Source organism: Daktulosphaira vitifoliae, unplaced genomic scaffold, assembly GCF_025091365.1.
Source record: "Daktulosphaira vitifoliae isolate Bord-2020 unplaced genomic scaffold, ASM2509136v1 Scaffold_5, whole genome shotgun sequence".
Classification (NCBI taxonomy): Eukaryota; Metazoa; Arthropoda; class Insecta; order Hemiptera; family Phylloxeridae; genus Daktulosphaira; species Daktulosphaira vitifoliae.
The window spans coordinates 26,541,645-26,568,169 of record NW_026099576.1 but is presented as its reverse complement, the minus strand read 5'-3'; the positions used below and the strand labels follow the sequence as shown (position 1 = coordinate 26,568,169).

The window sequence follows — 26,525 nt, the reverse complement described above, 5'->3', positions numbered from 1 at the left end:
AAGAGTTTGTCAAGTACACAATAATAAAATAATGTATAGATTCATATATTTGAATAACACAACAAATTTTTATAGCAACATTGCTATAACATTTTTCTCGTTTAAATTTGAAATTATAAAATCGGAAATTTTATCAAAAAATTAACATGGTCTTTAACTATGGCGACCATCTACACATAGATACTAAGTCTTCAAAATTTTTCAAAAAAACATTTTTATCAAAATAACTTACCTAGAGTAGATCTAAACAAATGTTGATTTGATTCATTCATTTTTGAAAGTTTTATGAAATTTTCAATTCAGACAATGTAAAATTTGGCAGTTTTATCAATCGGGGTATTTCTTTCATTTAAGGGAATTGAAGGAAATTTTTTTAAAATTTAGCGACATAGGTTATATTTATTAATATTTGGAATAATTTTACGTATGGTAGAGCAAAATTTATTTAGTAGATGTTAAAAAAATGGAAACATACACAAAAATAACTCATAAAAATTAATACTTTTTCAGCCTCAAATCTAAGCTAAAATAAGTATCATTAGTACTATTCAATTTAACTTTAGTAAGACTTCTATTAATTAAACGCTCCATTCCTAGTAAAAAAGTAAGTAAAATCTAGACAAAGTGCTTGTGTTTGATCGTGTTGAAACATGACAATGTATATTTTCTCTCAGGTTATTCGAGGTTATATTGAAGCATTTTAAAATTTCATTAAAAATTTAATAATTAACCTCTCTTTTACTTTTTCTTCAATTCAATTTTATGGAGATAAAATATTTACCAATTAGATATTTTTAATTTAAACATTCATTCCTTCATAAATACGGGGTATATTGAAATTTTAACAAAAATATTTGCATCATCTTCAAAGAATTGCGAATGCAATATACTCAAAATATTTTACATTACTGAACCATAGAGTAATTACTCTAATTACTGAACCGAATATTCTCCTCTTAGGTATTTGTCTAAAATTTGTATACACGAGAACATAGATTTTTATTATGTAACTAATTAATGTGCAATGTTAATATTTTTTAAAATTTTTGTTTAAATTTTGACTTTTATTAAATAAGTCAAAATGTTAGTCAATTAAATTATTATGAAATCTATAATTACCACTAATTTTGCTTCATTATATAAGTAAATAATAATTTCTCAGTATTAGATCGAAATATTTTTTAAATATTAAAATAATTTAAAACAATTGAAAAAATTAATTGGAAATTACATTAGAATATACATATTAAACCAAGTATTGTTTTCATTATAAACAGGTTTAATTTCAATAAATTATCGGAAAAATAACTTTCTCATCTTAAATGGAATACCCCATAAAAATTAAAAAATTAGAAAGCACATCTTATACTCAATAAATTACTTAAAACATAAAAAATTAAACCATGGTGGACCCTCAGAAACAATTTAAAGAGTTTTATACGCGTTTATTTTACAGTAACAGTATTAAAAAGTGTAACAAAAAAATTATTCAGAATTGTTTATAAACTTTGTTAGTGTACAACAATATTCACTTTAAGATAAAAACAAAAGGTTTATACACATAATATATTGTTTATGGCACTGTGTTTGCTTTGTATAATGTGCTCTGGTATTAATCATTTTGCAATGTTCTTTGGATAGTCACCCATACAACTTACGTACTCACAGTTGTATATTTTTAGAATTAAAAATTAATGTAAAATTGTTTATTTTATTTACACCACTTGAACGAAAAAAAAGTTGATTAAATAACCAAAAAATAAGGTAATTATAGAGAAGACCATTAAAAAATTTGGGTTTGTTGATTGGACTTTCGGTAAACCTAAATATAGTTGTAACAAAACAAGCCATAACATATCGAATTTCTAATGGCTGTTCTATGGTACTCTCAAACTAATTTTCTGAGCGTATCCCTTGATCATATTTTTATACTCATCATCAAATTATTATTATTATTTATGAAGTTTTATATAGATGCAATCATAAAATTGATACATGCTAAACTATAATTAGTAATAATAGTATTTTTATAATTATTTAAGTAATAAATTATACAAATTATATATTTTCATAATTTGAAATTTATCTAGAAAACAAATTTGGTTATTGGCTGGAAGTATAAATTATAAACTCTTTATTATTATAATATTTTGAACTAGTATATATATTTGGATGTTATTTCCTAACATATTATATGATACGATTGATGTATATAGTGTATATACACGGGCGTAATTTACTATAAGTACAATAATGATATGTTGTAGAAAATAACAAAATGTGTCAAGCACAGGTGTTACTCTTACATAGACTTACATTTTCTAACGAATCGTAATAAGTTGGTTATTTAAAATTTCACTTATATTATTTTCACAGCATAGGGATACGCAAGAAACACTCGCGGTTTTAGATCGACTTGATTTGGACACGGAAAAACCTAGTGATGAGGAAATGGCTAGGAAATTTGGTTTTGAAGAGGCATTCTTTCAGGGTAGACTCACCTGGTGGCAACGGTTCAAGCCCCAGCTGTGGTCCATGTTCGACGAACCGTACTCATCGAACACAGCCAAGGTAAAGTATTCTGAAAAAAATATAATTTTATTACACAAGATATTTTTGTCATTGAAATTTTTAGGGATTTATTTTGATTACTTTTAATCCTATTAAAATTGATTTGTAAATGAATTAATAATGATTGCGAAAATAGCCAAATAAGTTAACACGCAAAAATTTTACTCTACGCATTTTCTATTCGAAACATAACTTCTATTATTTTATGTTCAATTAAAATATGTTGATAGTTTAGAACTATACAAAAAATCTCATATAATACTTCTTTTTGTATTTTTTCAAACTAATTATAAGTAAAATACTAATGAGCATTATTCTATTTTAATCTAAAGTTTTTACAAAAAAGTAAAATTTATTTATGCCCGAGGAAGTAATATATAGTTGAAAAAATATGTTTAGTAGCTTATAAATTTAATTAAAGAAAAGAAAATTCTTTCTTTGTCATAATTAAATTCAACTATTGAGAGTCATAAAATATGACAAATACAATACCCTTTGAACATGTAAATATTTTAAGTTACTTTTGATTACTTGTTAATCTATATATTTAATATATTAAATATAAAATTAATTATTTATATAATAAATAATATATATTTTTAATTTATGTAATAAAGTTAAATGTTTAATAAAATTGCAAGATATGCATTTTGCAGAGTAATTAACAAAAAAAAAAAAAAATGCAAAACCATCAATTATTATTTTGTATTTAATTTTCTAAATCATTTCAAATTTTTTAAAATGTTGAATATTTTCATACATATTTTACAGTATCCAACTATAATAAAGTTACGAAGTAAATAATTGAAGTATATGTAACAAATTCATACTAGGGACTAAAATCGGTTAAAATATTTTTTTTTTCAATTTATTAAACCAAAACCATATAAAACTTAGAATTGATTTCAAAAACCGTAAACAAATCAATGGTGTTGTTATGCTTCACACAAAATGTTAGTTGTAAGCATAGACATTTTTTTCATTTAATTTATCACATATTGAATGAGCACTGATAACATAGATCGATAAAATTTGGATCATGTAATATTTATTAAAATTTAAAAAATTGTTATTAGGTTATTTGACGCTGATTTTGAATATACCCTTAGATTTTCTCAGTTATCAATATGTTAACCACAATTCATGATTTTAATTTGTGGTAAAATTAATTTTACATAAAATTTTACTAAAAAAAAAAAACAATTTTACAATATTCCTTAATTATCATTATAATGTCATAATAATTTGTGCTAATTTTGAACTAATTTAATAAAGTGTCACCTTTGATGTGGATTTTTGAATATGAGTTTTAAGCGTTTTTTAAATCGTTAAAAAATGTTATGAGAATTCAAAAAATACTAAAATATTATTTATTGCCTCACTTTTAATTGATATAATCCCTATAATTGTAAAAAATACTAATGGGTAAATCGAAAAACAATAATAATTGTTATTTTTTGAACATTATAAAATATGGTAAAAAAAAACAGACTTATGTAATTTTTACATTAAATTAATAGAGTAAAATCATTTTGGAAAATTATAACTATTTAATTAATTATAACAAAGAATTATTAAAAGTAGTCCAATAGTTACATTAAATAAAATAAAAAAACACAAATAATTTTTATTATAATAATCACCAATTTTTTAAAAAATGTGCATTAAACACATTTCCTTTGTGAATAGTGTTCACATTTTTATTTCGAATCAAATTCTACACTTAGAAATCCATCATAGATTTGTTCCATGTTCGTTGATATATTTTTTCAATATCTCGATAAAGTCTTTCGCCGTGTGCTTCACTTATATTCCCTAAATTAAATTTAATAAAATCTTAATGGATAAGTAAATACTATAATTTTTTCATTAAAAAACTAAGGAAATATTCGGAAACAGTGTTTAAAAAAACACTAAAAACATAAAAGAAACTTAATTAACATTCCATGATCCAAATTTTGTCGAGCTTTGTAATTTTAAAAGTAAACTATTTATTATGTTAAAAATAATTGTATTTGTCATATCTTCGAGACTCATCCTGTGTAGTGATTTTTTAAACCTAAAAGTTTTTCCCTTGAAGGCTTTTGAAATTGGGGCAATTACTTTTAAGTATCCTTTTTACAATATTCATTACTCTTTCATATTTACTTTCAACTTAAAAAATCAGGATAAAATTATCTTAATAAGAAAATTTTACTTAAAAGGGTTTTCCTAAATAATTATAAATAAGAACTAGAATACTTTAATTTTGTGTGTTACGTCAGTCTAATTTACAAAATATCAAAAAGTTATATCCATAAATATTATATCATTTTTAGTCGTTAGTTTAAGTTTTTAAATATTTCTAGTCTTACCATAAAATTTATAATTTAACCTAATCTTAAAAACTAAGCATAGTGGGTTGCAGTATACCAGTGACACGACATAGTTGGAACAATTATAGATAATATCTGACAGTATTTAAAATCATTATCATAAAAAACATTTTAAATGCAAATCTGTTAAATTTTATATTAATCTGTTATCTTACGATTTCTATATTTTTAAAATTTAACTGAAAATTAAATGCTTGTTAAATTTTTTGCTTAATTGAAAAAAAAATATATTTTTATAAAAATTGTAATTTTTATTACTTTGAAATTGTGTTTCTATTTAACATAGCACAAAAATAACAAAAAAATTAAATTTTAATATAGCAGTACACTTCAAAAACTTTAACTTAATATCTATATACCTACTTATATTTAAGTTATTACAATTTAAAAATAAAATAAAGAAGTTTTAAAAATGTCATTAAAAAAGAAAATTGACAAAATGTTTTTCATAAAAATGACAAATTAGTCATATTTTCATAAAACATAAATGTTATTGGCAATTTATATTTTACTTTTACAGATATTCCTTTAAAGACTTAAAATATAACTTATTTGGTATTTTTTGCTTCTTTTTAAAATTAACTTACAAAATATGTACATGTAATGTATCAATAAATTAAATATATTTTATTTTAAATTAGAAATAATTATATTTTGTATGAATTTTTTTAATGCTAACGTAAATTTTTGTGTTCTATTTAAAAAAAAAAATATTGTGTATTAACTGAAAATAATTAGTTAATCTTAATTCTGTGTGAAGTATTTGTGTTAAAAATATTATTATACACATTTCTATAAATTGAAGCACCTGTAAATAAATTTTATGTTCGTATCTCAATCGTTTCTTTATAGTATGCAATCATATGATAAACAGCAAATATATTTCACAGTTTGGCTCTAAATCCAATCTTATTTTTTTAAATTATTATATCCTTTGATGGTGAACAAATCTTATCCTGTCAAGAAACCCTATGAACTCATCACGTATATATCTTATTAAGATTACTTCTATATCCCAAGTTTTTATTAGTTCAAAACTTCTGTAAACATCCTTACGAGTGTCAGTTGTGAGCAATTGATGACACGTTTCATTCCCTAGGGTGTGCTCTTTTTTCCAATCTGATAAGCGTATCTTGAAAAGTGATCTATTTTTCATTATTTCTTCTTGAATAGTTGTTAGTTTAAATTAGAGAATTTTTTTCCAAAAACCTAGACAATGTATCCAAAAAATATAGCCAAATTTTTTTAGCTGTTCTCATGTTCTGATAAAAATATTGTTAAAATAAATTAAAAATAATACATTTACTAAAAAAAAATCCTGATAAAATAACAAAATTTTTAATATATACATATATATCTTATATATTTTTAACGTATAACTAATTATTTTTAATTGTATAATCATACAAATCATAATATAAGGTACTCACATTAGTTAAATATTATAATGAATGTGTTTATTTAAATGTTAAAGAATTTGTTTTAATAACAAAGAATAAACTGTTTATTCTTAAACAGTCATTAAAATTCAATAAAAAACAAAATATTCTAGTAGATTTTTTTTGTAGAAAGTAAATAAAAACAACCTACTTTTTATTCTTAAGTCTCCTTCATTATTAAGCACATTTAACGGCAAACAATGAATAATAAATAATAATACTTTATATTTAACGACACAATGCATACTATTGTGTTCAACTATTAAAGTTATTAATTTTTATAGTTTATATATTTTTTTAGTAGATTTTTTTAAAATTTTATTACAATATACTTCGACAACAATAGCCATTATAAGCCATAAGAGTATTTCTGATTTAGTAGAGTTTATAAATTTAGTAATTTCAATTTTGTTAATTTTTTTTTTAATATAAAAATAAAATCAAGAAAATCTAGTTATAAATAAATCTAAAAAAGTATTACAAATTTTTACGTAAAAAAAATACAATAAATTAAATATAAATACTTAATATGATTTCAGATCATTGGCATTGTTTCCGTATTTTTCATATGTGTGTCTATTTTGTCTTTTTGTCTAAAAACTCATCCCAACATGCGAGTACCAGTCATTAAAAACATAACGGTGAATACCTCGCGAAATACTACTGCCTGGGTTTTGGACAAAACGCAAACAAATGCACATGAGGCATTCTTCTACATTGAGTATGTGTGCAATGCATGGTTTACGTTTGAGATATTAGTCAGGTTTATAGCAACACCCAATAAATGTGAATTTGTAAAAGCTTCGGTAAATATCATCGATTACATTGCTACCGTTAGCTTCTACATCGATTTGATACTACAGAAATTCGCTGCACATTTAGAGAACGCAGACATATTGGAATTCTTTTCTATTATACGTATCATGAGGCTGTTCAAATTGACAAGGCACTCGTCCGGGCTGAAGATTCTTATGCAAACGTTCCGAGCTTCTGCCAAGGAGCTGACTCTACTCGTATTCTTCCTAGTACTCGGTATCGTGATATTCGCAAGTCTGGTATACTATGCAGAACGCATCCAAGCCAATCCACACAATGACTTCAACAGTATACCCTTAGGACTGTGGTGGGCTCTGGTTACAATGACTACCGTGGGCTACGGTGATATGGCTCCGAAAACGTATGTAGGAATGTTTGTTGGAGCCTTATGCGCTTTAGCAGGAGTATTGACCATCGCGTTGCCCGTTCCCGTCATTGTTTCCAACTTTGCCATGTATTACTCACACACCCAGGCCCGAGCCAAATTGCCAAAAAAGAGGCGTCGGGTGCTGCCGGTTGAACAACCAAGAATGCCGCGAATACCCGGGCAAGGTCCACCAATACAAATGAATCAACAAGGTGGTGGTGGTCACGGTCCGTGTATAGGTGGTCCAGGTGGTATGCCTCCTAACATAGCAGGAGCACCAGTCAATACTACTGGCGTTCCAGCGGTTAATCGAAGGATGAATGCTATTAAAAGCAATCATCCAAAAGACAATGCAGGACCAAAAGTTGGTAAGTAAAGTTATTTTATAAAGTCAAAAATTGGTTTATGCTGCTTTGTTTTGTTTTTTAAAGCTTTCACGATAAAATGATTGGCAGGCTTTCTTTCGATGAAGTAATAATACTACAAAACAATACATTTTAATTTTCTACTTCCAATATAGTTTTTGTAAGTTGGTATTTCTAAAAAAAACTTTTTTAGTTGACCGTTCTCTTGCATTAATTAAAAATCACAATAAATTTTTTAAGTATTGTTCTAATAATTATTGATAGTTCTTTAAACCAACTACATTGAAGTGATTAATTGTTTAAACATTAAAAACAATCACACTGAAATCGCATAATTACATAAGACGCCTCAATTATTTCATATGCTACTGTATATCATAGAGATGAAGATATCAGAAATTTAGTCTGTCAATCATAACGCTTATTTGTATAACTATCATCAAACTGAGCGCTAAGCATTCAATTATAAATTGTACTACAAATAAAAATTTTATTGTTAACTTTTGTATATGAATTAATCTATATTATAAATCTAATTAAAATTTATTCAATAGTGGTAGATTAATTTTATATACTGAAATTTATTTTAATAAACTTAAGCTCTCAGTCGGATGATATGAATGCAATTAATTATTGGCTTGTTGTATATAATGCTTACAGAAACTCAAACCATCACGAGATACTAACCAATTAAAGGCTCTACGGAACAAAAATATGTATATAAATAAAAAAAACGGTATATAACAATATTCAAATAAGGAAATAAACCATAATGTTATGCAAAATAATTATATTATAAAAGCACTTTAAAATATTCGTTCTTAGCATTTCTTCATAAAAATCGTATGGTACCAATTAAATTAGAAACTGCATAATATATTGCCACTGTACACAAAAAATACCTTAAATATTATTCTATGCTATATACTATAACCTATGGCACCTTAAATAGTTATTATTTGTTACTATAGTATATTTTATATTAGGAATGATTTTATCGCAATATTGATAAATAATTGTTTCCGATATTTTATACAAAAAAATATATATTTTTATTTTTATTATTAACCTTAGAAAAGTATTAAAATGAAAAGATTACAACACTGAGGATCATACTAAAAATTTCTTTTACTTTTTAATATATAAAAATGGTTGTAAGTATCCTGTGGGTTGATTATCATGAAATTATCAGAAAAGCTTTACTGGGTTTAACCATTGATAATTTCTACATCAAAAAAATAATAAAATATTGCCAAGTTATATCTTATAGTCAATGAGAAATGTTAAAATTAAACCTTTAATTTATGAATATTAATATAATTAATTTTATATAATAGTTGAATTATTGTGTTATTCAACAATCACACTATGTTTCAATGTTGCGATTTTAGATAATAATAACAAAAAAATATTCTAACTAAATCAATAAATACATATTTTTGTCTCATCATTTCTCAATATTTCATAATATATAATAGTACGGAAAACGTCCAATGGATTATAATGTAATTGTTATTGCCTTAATACAGATCTATGCATAATTTATCTAGTTAAAAATATATTACCAGAAACTGTAAAATTATTTGTTTATACAATATATCGCGATATTTTATTAGGTAATCAATATTGTTGATGAACCCTGTTTAATAACATCTTATTTTTACAATTTCAAATTAAAAAAAAATTAAGAAACATTTTTTTAAAATCTGTATTTCATCGTTTTTATAATAATAAAAAATTAATTAATTAATATAAATTTAAAAAACAATATAACAATCTGAGGAATGAGTCTATTAAAAATTTAAAATAATGTCTGCATTAATGCATGACTTAAAAAATAATGACGTATCAAGCTCATTTAATTTTGCATTGCATATGACTATTTTCGATGAATTTTTCAATACAAAATTTTTTTTCCAAATAATAGTCTTATTGAATATAATATTTTATTTACTTAGGCATACAATATATTTTAACATTTCTATCGATTATTCACAAAATGTAAATTTCCATTTATTGATTACAAACATTTAGTCAGTTAAATAACCTTAATCTGATAAGTTTGTTTATTATTAACAAAATAATGTATATCTCCAAATTAATCGACTGTAGTTTACTTTAATCCACTTTTACTATACTCGCGTAGTTTTTAATTAATTGCATATAGGTGAACTAAATATTACCATTAAACTAATAATAATTATGAGCTTCAATCTTAACCAAGAAGTATTTGATTTATAAACACACACAATATATTCCTGTGTTATTAAATGTAAATATACAGTATCTTTGTGCTACCATATTTATTGTAAATAGTTTAAAATACATTCCATCTTTTCTTGTTAATAAAATAATGTTTTTCAATAAATTAAAATGAATACAAAAAAATAAAAATAAATCATCAAATGGTACGTTTAAAATTATGTATTAAAAGAAACATTTGATCGATAATTTAAAAGTAATGTGAATATTCTCAATCAATTTGACTTTTTTTATAGTTATTTATCTTTATTCGTGGTAAACAAATCGCATGAAAATAGCTTGAGCATTCAAATTTTCATGATTACCTTACAAAAATTCAGTATTCTTTGCATCCCAGTAAATTTAATTAAAACAACGTTTATATGAGTCATTTAAATTTAAATAATGTATAAGGTCTTGTATTATATTCATATAAAATTTAGTACACTTGTGTCAAATTTATACACGTATAAATACAATGTACGCTCAAATGCACATGAAGTTCAGTTTTACATATATTTAACTTATAATTTATACTCTATAATAGCTTAAAGTAAAAGTTAATGCATTTACATATATACTGAGTGTTTAATGTGAATAGTAATAACAGTAAAGTTACCAGTATTGTTTTGAATTCTCACTTATCCTAATTGAACATTTTAACTTTAATCTTTTGGTGCTTAATTTAATTTTGAAACATTATTATTTGTTTAATGAAAGGATTTTTAATTACAATTCAACATTTCATTACATTCAAAATCCCTTTGAAGTAATTGTTTAACTTTTAGTGACTAGATAATGTAATTATATAATTATTGTAGCTATATTATAGCTATTATAATTTTTTACACATAATGTTTTACTTTATGGAGAACTGTATAATACTCAATAAAGTTAACCGTAAAAAATGATCAAAGTAATCAGATTAAATTACAATGCCGGCATTTTGCTGAATTATTTGCATTAAGTGTTTCTTAGTATTAGCTCCAATCATCATTGTTGAAAAAGTCATACATTTTATGAAATAACTTGGGGTCGCAGTATTGTTTTTCTGGTGATGACTAGCAAAAAGGAGTGGTCAAAATCAGGAACCGTCACGGTATCCATTGTTTTTGATCAGAAGTAAACTTTCAGAAAAAGGTTTGGTATTCAGAGACCATCTCTGCTAAATTATCAAAGGTGTCAGCAAAGGATGGCGTATGAGAAAACGCCTTAAAATGATTACCTAAAGTTATAGAATAATTCCGCAACTTCAAAAACAGTCTAAGAAATGATATAATGCCTAACAATAGAAACAATTATGCATTATTTGTATTAATTTAATTAATTAGAAATAATATTATATGAGTAATTATTATAAGTATTTGAAATATTATTTTAAATTATTAATAATTATTTATGTTTTCTATACAAACAATGAATGTTTAATAACATTTTGAAAGTATGCATATATGGGAGTATGTAACTTAAAAAATACCATTGTCATGTTTCAATGTAGTTACTAAATAAACCACTAGAAGCGAAAGGAAACTATCCTCTTTTTATAAATGGTTGACTGCTGAATTCTAAGATTTATTATCTGATTACTTCATTGTCTCTCTAACAAAATTTATATGTTTAACGATTTGGAAAGTTTTAGGACGCCCCTTAAATAAAAATAAACAGGCTCTGAAAGTATTTTAGGTTGTAATAAATATTTTTGGTAATCTGTGAATAAAAACTTAGAAAACGAACCTTGTCATATGAAAGTCTGGACTTTAATAATCAGATCTTACAAGTTTTAATATAACACATAATATATATTATATACTTATTACATTAAATATTATACATATATACTTATTTTTTTAGAAGATATAAGGTGAAAATGTTTTTATGTATACTATTTTTTAATCAATTATTATCACAAAAATTAGATATTATAAAAAAAATTTTGAATGGAGATTTGAATTTAGCGAAAAAAATGGGTCTAGAAAAGTACATTTTCGTTTATGATGAAAAAATATTTCGTTTTGTAAATCTGTGGTATGATTCTCATGTGTAATTCAATACAAAAATGAGTTCCATACTTCTATTATTTGTGGAGATATACAGGGTGACCCGCACCTCACTGGCAACTAAAATAACTTTTTATCTAGTTAATATTTTTAGCTGTTCTTTTTTTTTTAATAATAGTTATACGTTGGGTTTATAATTATATCTTAATAATTAATTTTTTTGCATTATATTAAAATTATAAATTATTTTTAAATTTAAATAAAATATAAAAAAAAAATCCAAGATAGCTATTTTGTAAAGTAGATTTTAAGAAAAATGTTGGTATACAAATATCTTATTAATATTCAGTTGTAATTATTCTGTAGCATTTTAAAGTTTGTGAAAATTTGAATTTCCATGTATTATTTTATGGTATTAAACATTGAAATACGTGTTGAGAAAAGGACAGAAGAAAACATGTTTTCATGATTACTATAATTTCAAATTTCTTATCATCGTATTAATACCAATTTTTTTTAATATAATAGACCTTATACTTAGTATAATATAAATTGACTCGTGATAAATAAATTTTAATTTTAGTTAGGATAAGTAGTAATTAGTAGTAGTTAGAATAAGTAGTAAGTAGTAAGTAAGAATAAGTAGTTAATAAGTAGTAGTTAGTAAGAGATAAAACTACTTATTAAGTAATAAGTATTGTTAGCGTTTTTACTTGAGTTAAAGTCGGCCTTTAGAACGTTAACAATTTTCATGGAAAAATCCATAAACATATCATATTTAGTGTGAAAAGATTGTGTTTACTTCTGTCTTTTTTTAAAACATAGCCAGCGTTTGATACCGTAGAATAAATACAGAAAAATTCGAATTTTTACAAGATTTAAAATGTTACAGAAAATTAACTACAAAACATTAATGACAAATATTTTTACCAAATTATTTCTTAAAATTTATTTTAAAAAATGGCTTTTTTGAAATTTTTATGTTTAATTATAAAAATGATACTTATTACATTGTAATTATAACCCATAAGTATATTAAATATTAAAAAAAAAAATTAACTGAATCAAAAGTTATTTAAGTTATCAGTGAGTGCTGGGCCACCTGTATAATTTTAAAAGGAGTATTATAAATATTTTAATGTATTTTTATTAAAAAAAATTGCAAATTTTTGACTTGACAGGCAGTTGCTCATAGTAAAATAACTGTCAGATAATTGTTTTGAAATATTAATATAAAAACACAGTTCTTCCAGAACATGTTCAAAAATTGTGTTAAAAAACAAGCATTTTTCATTGAATTTCCATAAAAATCACACCAAAAGAAAGCTTGTATATCTTATTAAACTTTTTTATGGATCACTGTCTTTATTAATTTTAAAATGCAAAAAAATGTGTTTTTAATTCCGTGTTTTATGGTAGCGTATTTTTGAGATAATTTTTTATATATTTAAATTTGATTCTATTTTTACAATTCTGATGAATATAAGGTTAACTAGATTACAATGGAGTTTTTTTGACGTATTGATAATTAAAATCGGCCTAATGAGAGCTGAGAAGTTTTATTGAAAGTCATAAAAAAACATACACTATAACAAAACTACTACTCCTTATGAGCTTCACAACTATACAAAAAAAATTTGTCAGATTAAAGGGACAAGAATAAAATACTTACAAAAAAAATTGTATTAATCCATACATATTTTAGTAAAAGCAACGTATAGTTGAAAAAATAAAATAAAAACTTAAATTTTATTGCGTTAGCCGTTTGTACTACAAAAAGTAAGCCCTAAAATCTAATCGTAAGAATCATCAGTTTTCTTAAATTAAACTTTATTTTTACATTACATTTTATTCATTACCTTAAGTGTTTTCAATTTTTTAATATTTAACAATTAAATAATTACATGCTAGCTTTGGTTAGTTATGTATTGCTTTGTTTTTTTAAATTATATATATATATATATATATATAATGCTTAGGAAATATAGAAACATTCATAGTGAATTTCTATTAAATAAAATATTACAGTGGAATATATGTATTATTAACTTATATATATTATATTTTTAATTTTATTCTACTAAATTAGAATTTTCAAATAATTTATTACTATTATTTTGTGTTCTAACAAAATTTACTTTCTAATCACAAAAATCTTTTACTCCAAACTCAAATAATATCACATCAAGATCTTAATTATAAATGATGATTAAATTAATTTTATAAAGAGTTTATAGTAAAGAAAATTAGTAAACATTTGTGAACAATGGAAACCATTTATGAACAACTTAAATATTTATTAAATGCTGCATTACGGCGTTGTTTATTTATGTAGCCATTTTTGTATTTATTTCACGATTGTCAAAATTATCATGCACTATTTTGATATTGAACATTATTATTAATATTAAGGATTCCATAATATAATTAATTAAATCGAAGTATATTTTTTTAACGTGTTTTTTGTTTATTTTCAGTAGGTGTAGCGATGACGTTGAATCCAAATGGCGTAGGGGTGAAAGCAGAACCTGTTATGTCTACTGGTGTACCTAGAAAACAATCAGCTATAAAGACGTAAAATACAAAAAATATTTGCTCTGATCATTAGAGAAACGTCGATATACCGAAATTAATAAATACTGTTATTCTAAACCTCAATAAAATTGAGAACCTTTTTTTAAATATTTTTTTGGGATATTTCTTTTTATTTATATATTCCTTATTATGCAGATCAATGTATTCATATACGAAATTTTTTTCATAGCAGCGTTAATTAATTTCACTTTACGTATAATCTATATACTATAGTAAAATTATAAATTCATTCCACTATATCACCAACGCTGTAGTAATGTACAAAAATCTCAAGTAATGTTTAAAAATGTCAACCTCAAAGAAATGACCAATAAAAGTATAATAATAATACAACGACCAATTTTAAAATTTGATATTTTTTCATTATATTTCTGATAGACTAATAGGCAACGATACCATCAGTACAATTATTTTTACTACTCATCAGTTGCAATTATAATTATTAGATACATGATTTTTTTTTTTTTTTTTACCAACGTATCTATTTTATTTTGAGGTACAAATCTAAAATGATATTTAATCAAAACTAAAAATGTTTTTGTTAAGTCATTTTATTTTTATATTGTGATATTAGATAGCTCCCATAGTTAGTTTCAGACCAGTTGCGTGTGCGTAACCGACCGCAACAACAGCTGTATCTAACTGTTATTATTATTATTATTATTATAATTATTATTATTATTATAAACATTATTATCACGGTGTAAAGTAATTAAGTAAATAATATCACCGCGGATAATATAACAATAATGATCTTTGTTTATTTTCTTTTTGTTTTCTTGTATAACTTAAGAACGATTGAAAAAGTCGTTTCCACAGCGAACAATTTGCTCACTAAAATATTTAATTGGTATTAATAAAATAATAATTAATTGGCTATTTACGATGCACAAGAATTATTTTGTTTTTTCAAAAGTATTTACTTATATAAAATATATAAATAAATATATTCAATTATAACTTATCTATTATACATAATATTTACTATTATATATAATAGATTTGTTATAATATATAACATTTTGACATCATACATTTTATCAAAAAAACATATTGTTATAAAATTTTATTTTATTTATTGTATGAATATATACATATACATAATTATAAATTTGTAATTTCATTATAAAAATACAAAGGTTTTTTTTTTGTACATAAATCTATGCTAGTAGACATTACATTAGCTAGTTAGCTACGATCATTTTTTGAATGCACCAAGATATTAATTAGCCAATTATATTGCTTAAACAAAATTAATATGAAATATTCTCATTAATTTAATGATGTTCTTTATATGTTTACGTAAAAAAATTATATAATGTATTAAATGTTACACTTAAATATTGTTCTTTAATATTTTATACTCGTTTAGAATTAAATTATCAATATTATTAAAAAGATATGATGTATCATATTAGAAATTCTATTATCTATTTATGTCTAATATGTAATTTAATTTTGTTTTTTTTTTCAGATTGATGAAAACTTTCTTTTTTGTTAATTCATTCAATTATAATTTGTTTTATTTGGTATTAAGTGTATACGTTGCAGTAATATTTAATTTATTTTATGTTCCCTGGTTGTGACTATAAGGTTGTTTATGTTATTTCTATATTAAGTTTTATTACATCATTGTCGTTTAAACTATAATTGTGTTTTTATTATTCATTTCACTTAAAAAAAAATTAATAAACAATCTCATAACATTAGAAATAAAAGGAACAATGCTATTATTATAAAAATGTTTCATAACCTCTTTTAGAAACAAAATATTCATCATATTTAAGTATTTAGACCTCATTGGTTTTTTTAGATCTATTTGACTTTAATTTGTAGTTCATTTATATACAGTCAGCTACTCATTGTATTGAAACAATATTTCTAGTAATCTAACACGTTTGTTGTTCATATTTTAGGCACATTCCTAAATTATCTTCAGGATTCTCTTCTCTGTTACCTGGTCCGAATTGTACTCGTATCACAAAAGGTGTTGTACTACCTAAATAACACAGATTTAATAATTTTTTATTAATTTATAACTTTATATTGAGAAGGTATTCAAAAAATATTTTTGGGAATTCTAAAAACATGTACGAAAACATTAAAAATGTATGGTCTCAACATTTCTAAGAAATACACTTAATATTTAAGTCAATTGATGAAATATTAATGATTCTAGAACTTATACAGGTAAAGAACTCAACTTATTTGAAAATAAGTATTGACTGAGTATCTATATCATAAATATTAGTTTGTAAACTATGTAATACTAAAATATATTTTTATTAGATTACCTTTAGTACAAGTAATACTAATTTTTATCACAATTTAGATTTATAAGTTAATATTTACTAAATTATATTTTTAACTATCAGAACTACAAAAAAAAAAAATAATAATAATTCAACAAAACTATCTACAAATAATATTTTTATGCGATTTATCATAATAACATAATGTAAAAATACACACCTTTACGTGATATTTTTAAAATAGTAATAAACTTACTTTCGATTCTACATGGCGTTTCTTTGTCTGAACAAAATGTATTTCCGCAGTGTAATAAGTCACAAATTCCAGGGCCTCCTTGAGTCTGTATGATTAAAAAAAAACATTTTAAATATAGTGCATTTTAAGTCATATAATTGTTTGTATATATCTCTTTCATCGCATTGTTCAATAACATTGTTATATATTTTTAATAGACTTTACTGTTTTTGATTTAGTTGGAAATTCAATCTAATTATCTTTTATTTATAAATCAGTACAAAATTTTAAGTGAACTACACATTTGACTAATAATTAAATTCCACAATTACTATAAAATAATTGATTATTTAATAAATTATGTTAGATACTCACAGTTAAAAATTCTTCCGAATCACAGGGCATCATAACTCTATCACTACATTCCCTGAATTCATCCAATGAAATAACTGATGTACTACCTCCATCTCCTGACCCCTCAACAGTGTCTAAAAATATATTATAGTATAGATTAAACAGATTATTTTATTTTCATTAAATAAATCGTGTTTATTTTTTTTTACCTGATGTAATTGGTGGTCCTATTTTGAACGAATTTTCATCGCAAGGCTCATATACAATAGAACACATACCTTAAATTAGTCAAAAATAATTAAGCATTCAAATAGAAAATATGTTTATTAAGAATCTTACCTTGTTCTTGTTTCATGCAAATGACATAATCTTGATCGGCTAAATGTCTACCGTTAATGGCGTAATTCATTGTTTGAATGGTACCGGATACTCCTTGAAAATATTGAAGACAACCGGCAGGTGCTCTTTGAGCAAATTCTATTTGTGTTATCTGAATAATAAAAGACAAGCGATTATAATGAGTACACTGCAGATATTCAAATGAATATATTGCGGTTTCTATTTACTTTAATTTCCCACATTCGGTTGTAGTTAGCTTTTGTTAGTCGAACATTAATTGTAATTGCATCTTTAACGTCGTCGACATCATAATACACTGTAACCCATGGAAGATTTATTAGATTTTTCGAAATGAAAAGCAGAAGAGAAATTTTAAGGTGTGTCGTGATTATTGCGTGGATTACGGCAATACCAGCTAGTATATTTGAATGGAAGATACATCAGAAAATGTTCACAAACTGTTTATAAACTCCATAACGATATCTCAGTAAAAAGAAAGATACAGATGTGTAATTTGTATATTTATGGGTAGAGGCAGTTAAGTTATTTAACGATTTTTGGGTGAATGGTAATAACCATTACATTGGATCATGCACTAACCTCGCAAGATAACTTACCAGTAACAGTTATCAGGCATCGATAACTCCCATCGCTAGCACTCTACTAAAATGTTCTATACATTAGATGGAGTTTATGAGTATGAACATTTGAAAGGAAAATAGACTAGGTCTCTTTATATCGATACGAGTAAAACGATTTCCTTTAAGATGTAAATCTTTATTACATCTCTCGTTACACTGCATCTACATAGTCTTTGCATTTTACCATCGTTGATATCTAATTTTTAAATAAAATAAAAAAATAGCAAGTTCCCATTTTTTATTTTGTTCAATTTTATAACACATGTATATCGCTTTTCGTTTTTATTGTTTCAGTAACCGTATTCTTTTTTTAACAAATAATTCTTGATAGCAAATATGCAATGGTTCTTGTTTTACCTATCCATTTTAAGTTCTACGCTAGGTTTACTTTTATTGCGATTATTTCTTATAAAGTGCATAAACAAAATAACTGTATACTGATTGATTTTTCGATCATAACCCACTAAATTACTAGTAGAATAAAAAATTATTTAAATTTTTTTTTGTTATTGGATACCTTTATTTACATAATATTTTTGAATTATTAGCTTTGTAATAATTTGTAATTTCATCCCTTATCTACTGTAAGAGTGTCAACTTTGTTTTTTCAGTTAGGAACATATATTTTGAATTTGATGAAATATTTGAGTTTTTATTTTAATAGTAAATGGCGTTCACAGAAACGGGGCGTTTATTGTCAATTATGACTTTATCATTAGAAATGATTTCTGTATTGCCAGTTTGTGTATTTATAAATTCACAACAATGTATCTTACTACCATTGATATAAATTCTACGTATCCGCGAATATTTACGTCATAAAAAAACAAATATCTATCTGTATTTCTATATTATACATGTATTTATTAACTCAAAAATTTGAAACTTAAAAGTTTTATGTCTATTAGACGAATAAAATTATATTGAAAATTTTAATTTCATTTACTATTAAAGTAAAAACTCAAACATTTCATTAAATACAAAAATATGATAAAACCAAGTTGACACTATTTTAAGGCATTAGGGATGAACTTAGCTAATAATTTGAGAATAATGTGTAAATAAAGGTTACCAAACAAATGTTTAAATAATTTTTATTTTATAAGTAATTGAGTGGGTTATAATAAATCTCCCTGTTCACTTGGATATTAAAATCCGATAAAATCAAAAATTGAATGAAAAATATTTAAACTTGCCATGTTGTCCGCTGTTGAGACCACAAAATTTCAAATCATTCGATCCAGCACCGCTTACCACGAATGTGTCTGTTTCACACACACCAGTCTTCCTATTAGGTTGTGCCTGAACAAGTTTAAAATAATACACTTATAAAGTTTAAGGGATGTTTATAAATATATTATGATTGAGTTAGATATTTTCAATTAACTTACTAGATTGAAATTTACAAAGTCCAAACGGATTTGACTAATGTCATCGGAGACTTTCTTCACTTTAAGTGTACACTCACCAACATCGTTTAAAAGACCCGGAAAGTTAGGGTTTACAAAATACGTGACATTATTAGCAACCTCTGCGTTGCAAGACGCCGTGACTATACATTAAGATATAATATTTTAATACACAGGTATATAAGAAAATGTTTATAGATTAAAATGGTGTACGAAGAAGAACGATTTTTAATTAAAACGCTACCAATTGAATCGCTTTAGTTTTCGTTTATAATAATATATAAAATCGTTTATAGCTTTAGTTAATATTCATATCAAGTAAACTTACAGACACAACATACGCCAAATCCCAAAGCGCACGGGCCATGGGAATCTCCATTTTGTATCCTGCACTCGTACGCGTTTAGACACAGTCCTATAAAACACAGACATATTAATCAAAATTATTTAAATGTACTTTTGAAAAAACCATTATGTTCATATGTTCGAAAAATTATTAACAATGCACGAATGATATTACCTGTCCTTCTAGAGTCGTCTGACAAACACTCTTCGGTTACTGGTACTGGAAGGAAATTCAACACTGTTAACAACAAATTCCAAATCATGATTAACATCCATGTTTGTGTCAATAAAAAAATATAATAATAATAATAAACTTAAACGTGGGAGAAGTGCGCATCGTGTGACAGACGATTTGACGTCGTAATTAGATAATAATGCTATACGACCGTAGACGTGCCTAGTATACACTAAATGTTGGTAGTATTTACTTTTTTTTTTTGCAAAAATATAAAAAAAAATATATTACAAGTACCAGTTTGATAATTTAAAAAATACATTTTGTAATTAAATAAATAAGTCACGATAAAAATAAAAACTGTAACATCTAGGAAATAGGTATTTCACGGCCTGATAAACTGAGTGTTTTTTTTTTAATTACAAAGGTTCACAATGAATTTTTTTTTTATCTAAATTTTTATACGAGTAAAACATTTAATATTGAATACTTAGTAGTATTATAGAAAAACTGAATATTGTTGTACCCTTTAGTGTACAAATATGTACTTCAACCTGTTTACACTATCATTTAGCATTGAAAATTCTATACGATAAAATGAGAGAAGATAAAAAAAAAAGTATCAATTTATTGTCAGTAACTAAAACCTCAATTTAAAAAAATCACATTGTATTAGCTTTAATATATCTGTCGATCAAAAATAAGATAATTGCAATCGTTAAAAATTTTAAGATTTTCAAAAAAATTAAGCAAAAGCCAGGGAAATAGAAATTATTATTAGGCAACTTTAAAAACCACGAATAATTGATCTTCTTAGAGTTTAAACTTAAGAAAAACATTGGTAAATAAAATCATGTATTTATTTTTTTCCCCTCAAATTACGGTTCACTTCAATATCCACGCGACCGGAACTATTCGATTTAATTTTAGTATTCGACTGTACCAAATTCAAAGGGACATTCATAATAAAATAAATTATTTATCTGAATAACTTGACGTTAAATCTATTGAAAATCAATCCATTTCGATACTATAGGTCGGCTTGGATTTACATTGACTATTAACACAATATGTGTAAATAAAATGTTATTTATTTTGTCCGATCTAATAAAAACCAATTTATTTTGAGCTAATTGAGTTATATTTGCCCCAAGTGCACATAGTCCATATTACTATTTTATACTTGTGTTTGTAGAGGACAAGCGTATGACATATTTTTATAGAACAATCTGTCGATTATCATCAAAAAAAGTGCGCGTGACTGATTTTCGCGATAAAATGAAAATTGACACTTGACTGGTCGCTAATTTTGTGCTAAAATGAGCAAGTAATAATAACAATGAAAATCGTTTTTTCCTTTTTTATATTTTTTCTTGTTGAACGAGACAACAGTCTTCCAATGTTCAGTCAGTGCGCCTAAAACATTCAACTCGATTCGCAAGATGTAATTTTTATATTTATGCTATAAGTTTAAGCGTCAATATTAAAAAATTATGATAAATTCGAATACATTTTACTCAAAACTACGTTTTTAGGTATGTTTTGTATTTTAAGTTTAATTTTAACTTTAATTGTGTTTAATTTAATATATTGGTATATTCATCGATGGATAGTTAATGGAAAAAATTCTTTAAACTATCCATCGACTTAAAAATAAACCTGCAATACTGTATGTTATTTTTAATTTTTATACACACAGTACGCTATACTATTTAGTTAGCGTTTGTCATTAGTTATACAAATTCAACTAATGAGATACTCTGTAAGAGTACGATTTTTCTTCACCTAACTTGATTAATAAAAATAAGCCCTGTTCAAATATAAATCTATTAAATAATTTAATTTAAAATATAAATTAAATGGATGACACATAGTAAATTTAATTACGACCAGTCGCTGCTTATATTAAGTATAAATATTATTTATATTATTTGTGTTTAAAATTAATTTTATAATATTATGATAATAAACAAAATGAATTAACAAAATGTATGAATACTAAAACGGTACTATTTAATTAAATTCTTAGTTAATTATATATATAATATATACAATTAAAATAAGCCATTAAAATGACCTCGTGAATATTTTTTTTTCCGAATAATAAAATAAATGTCATTACAATTACATTATATTCAATTAATAAATTACAATAAATTTTATAAGATAAATCTCAATCTAAATATATTTTATTATATGAGTAAAATGAAATAAATTACTATTTAAAGCTAAAAAATTATCTTCAATTAATTACCACGTAAAATTATAACTGTTTTTTTATTTAGGTCACGACTAAATTATGATTAAAATTATAACGTAAACAAAATTTTCATCATAATGAAAATTGATTTTTCAGGCTCAGTTTTTTTTTATTTAAAGCAAGAACAAATATTGTAGAATTCAATACCATTTAATTTAAATCACATTTTATTTTGAGTTTTTAATGCTAGGTTTTATTTTTAGTAATCCAAATGTTTGTTTATCATTGAAATTATTCAATAAATGTAACATCGCAATCGGAAAGGAAGTGTATTTTGCTTTGTTCAAATACTTATATATTTTTTATTTCAAATTAAGTGAAATTGCGACTGGAAAGTTGGTGTGCAGGTAACAAAGTTCGATTACGTACCCCAAACTGTACATGCATTTACCATCATATTTATTACAAGAATATCAAATTACTTAGATGACAGAGTGTTTTGGAGGGTATACGACGTATACTCTCTAACAATTTTTTAATTAACTTAATCTCTAGAAAAAACAACTGAAGAAAACGATAACATACTAGAAAAAAAAGATACAAAAATCTATTGTATTAATACTAAAATATTATTATATAAATACGAAATACTTCGTATTTTACTGAAATATTATCTTAATTGTAATTTAAATAAGTGATTTGATGAGCTTCGTTTTTACCTATTCATATTGTTGTGCCCTACTTAGGATGAAACGCGGTAACATACAGACTTCAAGCTGTAATATTAATTAGAGTACACTTAACTTGTTCATGTAACTACAATAATATAATTTAAGTTATAGTTATTATTAAATGAATAGTATTATAACATTAACAAATTTATATTATAGTGACACTTTATTCAACAACGGTTCGAACACTATTGAAATTGCACACACAAATTATTAGTTGTCCACTTACTAATTAACTAACTTAACACCACTACAATAATACGGGTTCGTAACAATAATTAGCAAGTATTTATCTTTAATTTTTTGAAACATTTCTTTTTTATTGAAGACTCGACAAGAAAATTACGAAAACATAATAATAACTAAAGAACGTTTTAAAATAGATTTAACACAGTAAAATACACTTTATATAATTAGCTTAAATATTTTCAAATGTTCTAACAATATTAACAAAAAAAAAGACAACGGTATTCATGAAAATTTTATTACTAAAAGTTTTTTTGTAAAAAATATTGTGGATCTAGGTTAGAGGTAAACTTTGTATTGGAGTTGTTGGAAAAATTAATTAATTTTTCTACTTGCTAAATAATTAATTGCAAAATAATTAAAAATAATTTCTTGAATAATTGGCATTTGTCACTTTAGTTTTTTGGTTTTAGTTAATATATTAGATAACACAATGCAGCTAACATGTAAATAAATTACATCCGACGACTTAAACATTTAACACAATCAATTTTTAATACATTATTGTTCTGTTTTTTTTTTATTAATACGCATAAGTTGAAAATGTTAAAATACTTGTTTGATATTATAAAATTTTACTTTTCATTTAAATTAAAATAAAATAACAATTTTTTTTTTCATACATTTTTAATATTTTGTTTTTAATTTATATAAATCACACATGGAGAATATTAATTAGAGTCAATAGAAATTTATTGATCGTATAATATATATTGAAATAATAAAATATTTGGGTTACACAAAGTTTTTAATTGGCAATTGAAGTTTTATTAAGACAGACATATTTTATGCGCTCGTACAGTTGATTCATATTTGTTAGCGTAACACAATAAAAAAAACCTTTAATCTAATTAACAACATTAATCTGTTCTTTACATTTATAGTTTATAGTAATTGAAGAACAGTTAACTTTAGAAAGTTTTTGTGTCCGTACAAGGCAAACAAATTGAACGCATGTATAATTTTTTTCATTTTCAACCATACAATAATGATTGTTTTATATATAATGAATACTGTGTAATGCTACTATTTCAATAAAATGATCATCTTTTACTATTTAATTTCTTAATTAATGAAAACAATTTTCGTATAATTATTTATCTCAATACCGATATATTTTATTTATTTTTTCGTTATTGCCACGTTAAAATGTTTAAAATAATTAAATTTGTAAAAACCAAGTATCATTAAAACGTCAACGTTTTATTAAAATCATCAATTGTGGTCGATATTTACTGATATACTTTCGTACGTTTTGATTTAATTTTTAAAAACTAAATTATCTTAACAATGATATAAACGGGTATATTATCATAAGTGAAAATTTATGTGGTAGGCAAGAACAATTTCGAAAAAATTCACGAGTGCTCATGAACTTGACCGATGGTTATGAGCGGACGGCAATGGCCTTGCGAACGTACTCGTTCCTATGTTTGTAACTTGTGTTCCGTTAGTACGTGCTCGTTTGTTTTGGTTTAGGTGATACTGTCAGCCAGAGTATGTCAGATACAGAAACACTCGTTTTGTGGAACAGACAACCGGCAGTGACCTATATTACATGAGCACGCACGATCTACATATTGTTTCAATGCCGAAGTGTACCAGAATAATATTTCATATTTTTAATTTACTTTAAATACACGGACATTTATTTGAAGTGGTTAATTCGAGTTTAATCATTTATTTTTTACAAACTCACGGAAAAATATCTTAGCTTAGGTATAGCTCAATCCCAAACAGTAAAAAAATTAAACTAAGCTTCAATGTCTTTTTAAAAATATCTTTTGACGTTTATTAAATTTATATTTGTTAATATAAATGAACACATTTGTTTTATTTCTGTGAGAGGAACGGCTAAAAATAATAATGTAATTTTCATAAAAAAAAAAACTATGAATAATTCTTGTTATAAGAATTTCAACTCAGTACTTGAAGTAAAATACCATTCTCACTAATTACGGATATATTTCTCATAACTATATTTAATTTTTGATTATACCTTTTCCAGTAGACTTCAACGGATTTCCGGATGACCATAAACTTGGCCAAGGCCAACTATTAGTTTTCTCCGCTAATAAACTCAAACAAAATAAAAATAAACTTTTACTCATTGTTTTACCTTAAAATCAACATTTAGACTTTAAACATTGAATTTTTCACTAAAAAAAAAAAAAAAAAAAAGGTAATGTATAGTTAAAATATATAATAGTATTTCAAAAACACCACGTGACCGGAGATCGTCTCGAACTAAACTGAAGAAATGATTGCCATGCGACCTGCTTAATGGGTACCGGTTCTTCTAGATACCTTTATATATTAGTTTGCCAAATACATCATGCACTGCTATCCTTTTTCTTTTTCGTAAATCCGTGTATTTTAAAATATTTTTTAATAAAACCTATACATCTATCTTACCTTTATAAGATAAAATAATGTTTTTTTTTTTAAGTATTATTATTTGTATAATTTTGTTGTGTAATAAAACATTGAACAATCTGCCACTGCTGGAAAAATTACATAATGATTTTCAATTTTCAACATTTTTTTTTTCAATAAAAACTTGATGACATTTTTCTTGGATAATTATTCAATACAAAATTATTCTAAAGTGCATTTATATATATATTAACACAATTATTTTGTTTAAATTTTGTGTTACTTTAATAGAAAATATAAATAAAACGATGTTTACAAATTTTACATTAATGCCATAAAGTTTTCTTTTGCGTACCTATTGTGCAAAATATTATTTAGTTGGTCATTGTTAAATATAATTTAGAATACATATTTGTATTTAATTTTTTTTAACATATAATATGACACTACGATATT

At 24.3% G+C, this 26,525-nt stretch overlaps 2 protein-coding genes across 5 annotated transcripts in view; one reads left to right on the top strand and one right to left on the bottom strand.

Moving 5' to 3' along the window:
• The window catches only part of LOC126907739 (potassium voltage-gated channel protein Shaw), a 96,188-nt gene extending 81,333 nt beyond the window's left edge, over positions 1 to 14,855 (top strand). For 3 of the 4 annotated variants that reach the window (XM_050689307.1, XM_050689305.1, XM_050689306.1), the window contains 3 exons: positions 2,377 to 2,571; positions 6,925 to 7,936; positions 14,649 to 14,855. In XM_050689307.1, coding sequence (XP_050545264.1) covers positions 2,377 to 2,571; positions 6,925 to 7,936; positions 14,649 to 14,749 — 1,308 coding nt within the window. In that variant the 3' untranslated portion in view covers positions 14,750 to 14,855. The remainder of the gene's footprint in view (positions 1 to 2,376; positions 2,572 to 6,924; positions 7,937 to 14,648) is intronic. The other variant, XM_050689308.1, reaches the window with a different exon arrangement.
• A 1,367-nt stretch (positions 14,856 to 16,222) lies between these two features.
• Positions 16,223 to 25,941, bottom strand: LOC126907750 (uncharacterized). The gene is made up of 11 exons (XM_050689336.1): positions 25,693 to 25,941; positions 20,517 to 20,579; positions 20,325 to 20,411; positions 19,979 to 20,139; positions 19,784 to 19,889; positions 18,174 to 18,262; positions 17,947 to 18,097; positions 17,817 to 17,885; positions 17,629 to 17,741; positions 17,275 to 17,359; positions 16,223 to 16,765 (listed from the first exon to the last, which is right to left on the bottom strand). The coding sequence occupies exons 1-11, from the start codon at positions 25,802 to 25,804 to the stop codon at positions 16,656 to 16,658; spliced, it is 1,146 nt and encodes a 381-aa protein (XP_050545293.1). The 5' UTR covers positions 25,805 to 25,941; the 3' UTR covers positions 16,223 to 16,655.
• Between the last annotated feature and the right edge of the window lie 584 nt (positions 25,942 to 26,525).